The sequence below is a fragment of the Agrilus planipennis genome, unplaced genomic scaffold (assembly GCF_000699045.2).
Source record: "Agrilus planipennis isolate EAB-ADULT unplaced genomic scaffold, Apla_2.0 scaffold278, whole genome shotgun sequence".
In the NCBI taxonomy this organism is placed as follows: domain Eukaryota; kingdom Metazoa; phylum Arthropoda; class Insecta; order Coleoptera; family Buprestidae; genus Agrilus; species Agrilus planipennis.
In genome coordinates this window covers 99,707-104,951 of record NW_020439104.1, presented here as the reverse complement: position 1 = coordinate 104,951, position 5,245 = coordinate 99,707, and the positions used below count along the sequence as shown (strand labels likewise).

Sequence of the window (5,245 nt, the reverse complement as noted above, 5' to 3'; positions counted from 1 at the left end):
CTAGATTGAGTAATAAGAATTGATTAGAGAAATTCTTCTGTGTTAATGTTAGTTTTAAATTAATTTTTTTAGTTTCCTGGATATATCTCTTTTTAATGGCCATAAAATTCATAATTTTTAATTTTTTGACTGGCCACTTTCAGAGAGTGTGAAAAATGTCCTAAACTTGAAAAAAATCTATCTGCCAATGCTTAGATATAAAAAAATGTGATTCCGTTATTCACCTTATTTTCTTCCTTCATGCGTAGAATTACCCATATGTATATATATATATAATATATATACTTAAATCTATCTGTTGCATAAGATTACTCTTATTTGTTCAAACAAAGAAATTTAACCTTAATGACGTAATAATATGCACCTATCTAAAGCATATTGTATCTACCTTTGATGTTTAGTTATACAGAAGCAAGTTCGTCCTGGACAGGGTATTTGTCCGGGTCCACACGTGCATTCTTCTTCGTACCTTTCGTGATTTCTTACATCATCCTCATCGATGCCCTCAGGTTGAATGTCGTGATTCGATCTACCCTTCCCAACGCCTAATATTCCTCCGTTCCGGGAACTTGAAGCTATGGTGCCCTTAGGAAAATAAATGTGTGGAAAAATATTGATGGGAATGGGATGTCTCTTTAAAAAAGTGTAAGGAAAAATTGGTTCTGTTGGCGGAGAGACAGGTCTCGGGGGGATCCTACGGTATCCTATGTTACGGACGGTAAACGGTCGGTCTCCAGCAGATCTTTGTAGTCCTGACCCGTACATTTGACGGGCGGCTCCGCGATGCGGGAAATGATGCGGCGATGCCGTTGTTGTTAGTGCGAATACAGATTCACCCTGACATTTACAAATCACTGAAAAGATAAATTCGGTATCTTAAAAAGTAGGTCAATCCATTTTTTCTGTGAAAACCATGTCATTAAATGGCCTATAAAAAGTGCCTGGAAGATGAAAAACCTTTCCTCGTAGGAAATGACCGCTAGAGATATGATTTTAAAGGCCTATACATGGTGAGCCATTTTATGGAAAAATCGGTTTTTAATACAGGTGCAGTTCAAAATACGGAAAAGTATTTTGCAATAAAATTTATTTATTAAAATGGCGGATTTCTGATTAGGATCAATATCCATGACGCACACAAAAGACGATTGTTACATGGTAGGAGCCTTATATGACTCCCCCCACTATAAATATTTTTAAATTGCTATAATTAGAAACTTGTGGAAAACAATGTGTTTTTAGGGTTTCATACTCGAACAATCCAACGAAACCTTATTCATTTCGGTAGTTCGTCCATCAGAGGCTTTTTAGAAAGGATTACACTTGCTGGATTCCTCATCTAGCAGTACAGCTGGATCCAGCGTATTTTTTCTTGCTATATATGTAGATGCTGCATTCTTCAATGTAAATTAACATTGAAATATACATAGAATCACATACAGATTACATTACACTGATTGAACTTTAAAGTTCATTGTTTTCATTTGAAATGTTAAACCAAGTCAAAATTATGTTTCAAACCTACATGTGTAAGTTTTGTACTGAGTACCTAAGTGACTTAAAAGGTCGTACATGGAAGCATTTAAAAACGCCCACATTATTGCTATTTATTTTTGTGGACAGTTGTAACAGAATAATATATCCCCATAAACAGAGCACTCTATGGAAGTCAATAAAAAATAGGCGAGATAGGTTGGTGGGACACCTTCTCAGGCATGAAGGTCTAGTCAGAGACATATTAGAGGCAGAAACAGGAGTTAGGAGGGGTAGAGGTAGACCTAGATTAGATTACTGTTCGCAAATAGTTAAGGATGTGGGCTGTTCTAGTTTTAGGGAAATGCGAAGTTTAGCTCAGGATAGGAAAGAGTGGAGGTACGTGTCCAACCAGTCTTAGGACTGACGACCTTATGATGATGAATAATAAAAAGGTATTAACCTTTGTTTATTTTAATATAAAAAGATAGCGTTTTTGTAACTAGAATTGCTGCTGATACGAAATAGTCATTCAAAGGCGTTTTTCCTATATTCGTATGTAATGATTAGAAAAACAGAACTCTGCCATATATTTATTTTAAATAACCTTTATAAATTCATATTTATTGTTCTTATAATCGGTTACCATTCATTGCCTAGCTAGAATCATTAATTTTAACGAAAAACGACTTTTCTCTGGCAGGAATAACAAAGCTTTAATGAAGAACTTTAAACTAACATAATAATCTGCGCAAACAGAATTTTGAAAAAGTTTATATCTCGTAATGTTCTGATATAAGTTTTAACTTATCTGAGATACACGATTGGGATAGGATTGTGTTATTGGCAAGTAAATTTTATTTTAAGCACGGCAGCATTATGAATGGTTCATTCAATATGTTTAGGTGGATGACGGATCAATACATACCGCCCCCAGTTGTAGGCGGTAGCTCTTGCTCAAATGTAAGGATTTCTTTTTGCGTTGGAATGCGTCCTTCTTTTCAATAGCTTATTTAATTATCATCAGTCGTTTATATAAACGGAAACAAATGGTGAAGCAAATAATTATAATTAACTTTAATTAATTGCTTCTCTTGAAAAAAATTCAGTAGAGCTCGTACGTACGTACCTACGACCGGAAGCTAGTACGCATAAGTTAACAAAAGAACTATTTTATAAAAATCAAAATTTTTTTATTTTTACTTGTTAGTAGAGTTTAAATGAGTAACTACTTATAAAAAAAATGAGAGAATTTATAGATACAAAGAATAAGTTTTGGTAAAAAATATGCAATGCGATAGGTCAGATATCTAATCAAAACTTACATGTAAATAAAAAGTAAAAAGCTGTAACGTAGCATCCTCTCCTGATGATCGTTGGCAGGGCGGAGGAGTAATAGGATGATCCTGTTCCACCCCGCATCACATACACTTTACTTTTTATCTTCTTTTATATGCAAACATTTTCGAAAACGTTATTTGCGTTTACCGATTGTTCGTCACCTTGTTGTGCTTGTACAGCACAAGAAGGGGTTTGGGTGCGGCGGTGGCACAACAGTGCAACCCCTTGCGATAAGCTTTTGAAACGATTCACTCACATTTTTTCCGAACAAATTCACTAAAACTATTGAAACATTTAATGTAAAGCGATATGCAGTTTATTACACTGAAATATTAAGGGTGTTTTTCTCAATATGCATCGCTCTGGGCGAAATTTTCTACCGTCTTTTGACAAGCTTTTCTGTTCATTTGCGCCCACTGGTGCAAAGAAGAGACGCCTCGCGCCGGCGTATGCGTATCAACCCACGCCAACTATTACGACGTCTTGTTTGGCTTACATCCAAATTATAACACTGACCAGTCCATTATGTATACCTTCGGTTGGTTCTTAAGGACGAACTCGAAAATACTAGCTTTTTATGGCCCATTCAGTTCAATTCAATCAAATTGTTTCTTGCAATTTCTCCCTTGTCCTTCTTCCCGAAGCCTATCTTATGTTAAAATAAATTAGCCCACTCCTATCATCAACGTAGTTTCAAAATTTTATCTTTCAATTTATTTTTTCGTACATATTTGTCTTCATAGGGTATTTTTTGTATTCTCTGGTTAATTTTCGTACATATTTGTCTTCATAGGGTATTTTTTGTATTCTCTGGTTAATTGAACCCAATTTTTCCAAATATGATGTAGGCGTAATTTTATTTCTTTTTCTGGTAGTACGATTTACCTCTCTGATTTGCTTATTATTAATTATCGATTTAAAGTTAATTAATATGGGTGATAATTACAGAACATAACAATTTCAGAAGTTTTCTATAGTTTCATTATAATACAATTGTTTCGCTTATTCAGGTAAAAGAAAATCTATAGGAAAACAGTTGTGGTATGTATTAGGTATACAAAAATTAATTGAGACTGATGTGTTCTTTATTTACTCAACACATTGCAGATACATTCACCAATTCATTAATCATATTTACAACTAATATTGTTTCTGTCCAAGGAAATTATTATCGAGAACGCTATTGAGTCAGAATATATTATGTTCCGATTTGGTTGCTGAATAAAAATTGGTTGTTATATAGACTTTCTAATTTCGGGATTTTCAAATATTTAAAGTTTTTTTCTGCCTATTTTAAATTTTTATATAATTATTTAATCAAATATTATGGTTATGCTCCGAAAAGTTCGTTTTTCTTTTATGAGTTTTTTATTAAAGGATGAAATGCGTTCAGTAATTCTAGCTTTTGATTCTCTTCCACTTATTCCTATGTAGATTGGATCACATTCGTTACAAAAAAGATTGATATGTTTAAACTACCTTTTTAAAAACGATTTGTTTTTGTTTTGAAGTTTAAATTCTTAAGATTAATTTTATTAAATTCAATGTCTACAAGCCTTCATATGCCTGCTCATAAGTATGTTGTAATTTGTTTTAAATCATAGTAATAATACCACATCTGATTAATCAGTTTCTCTAATATGTCCAGCGCATCCACCATACGATCAGTTTCAATCACTGGATTTCAAACTCATACACATACTCGACTAGAATTTATAGGGGGCATGCCCTATGTAGCGTACAGGCTTTCATGTGGCTAATAAGGGGCATGCCGATATAGGGATTTCCCCTCGTAGATTCCTCATGAAAATCCAACCTAAAAAAGTGGTGATACTAAAATGAGGATTGCCTTATGGGTTTTCATATGGGTCTTAAGGGGAAAACCTATCATATGTATAAACTTACAATTAAATCTACCTTATGGGGGTTCGATGAGGTAAATCCGTTTGAAAATGCTCTCGGTGAAATAAAAAACCTTATAAAAAATGGTAACAATCTCCTTGCCCAATTATGTCGTCGTTTCAATGAAATCCTTTACATTTACAACGAACCAACAAGTGTATTTCCTGATATTGTTATTATAAGACAACTAAAACAGACGCATCAAGTCGAACAACAGTAAAATGATTGCAGTTTACAGTATTATTGACTACAAAAGAGCTCAATAACACAATATTACTTAAGAGCAAACAAATTTTACAAATAAGTGATATATATGTATATATTCCTTCAAACGGAGATATAAATTGTATTGAAATTTGTGGAAAACTACTACGAAAAAGAAAATCCCTTTATACGTATCCATGTGATGCTAAATATTTAAAAATGCACCTATTCTTTTTGCAAACAATGAAAATATTTCTACCTGTGCAATTATAAATGTTGATAAAAAAATAGTTTCTCTTAATATTAGTTACGAAAGTAAAGAAAT

The 5,245-nt window shown here is 33.3% G+C and overlaps 1 protein-coding gene across 1 annotated transcript in view; it reads right to left on the bottom strand.

Annotated features, from left to right (window-relative positions):
* The window catches only part of LOC108741451 (low-density lipoprotein receptor-related protein 4), a 19,290-nt gene extending 16,090 nt beyond the window's left edge, over nt 1–3,200 (bottom strand). The window contains exons 1-2 of the mRNA XM_025977514.1: nt 2,799–3,200; nt 389–854 (exon numbers count right to left, since the gene is read on the bottom strand). Coding sequence (XP_025833299.1) covers nt 389–854; nt 2,799–2,895 — 563 coding nt within the window. The 5' untranslated portion in view covers nt 2,896–3,200. The remainder of the gene's footprint in view (nt 1–388; nt 855–2,798) is intronic.
* Between the last annotated feature and the right edge of the window lie 2,045 nt (nt 3,201–5,245).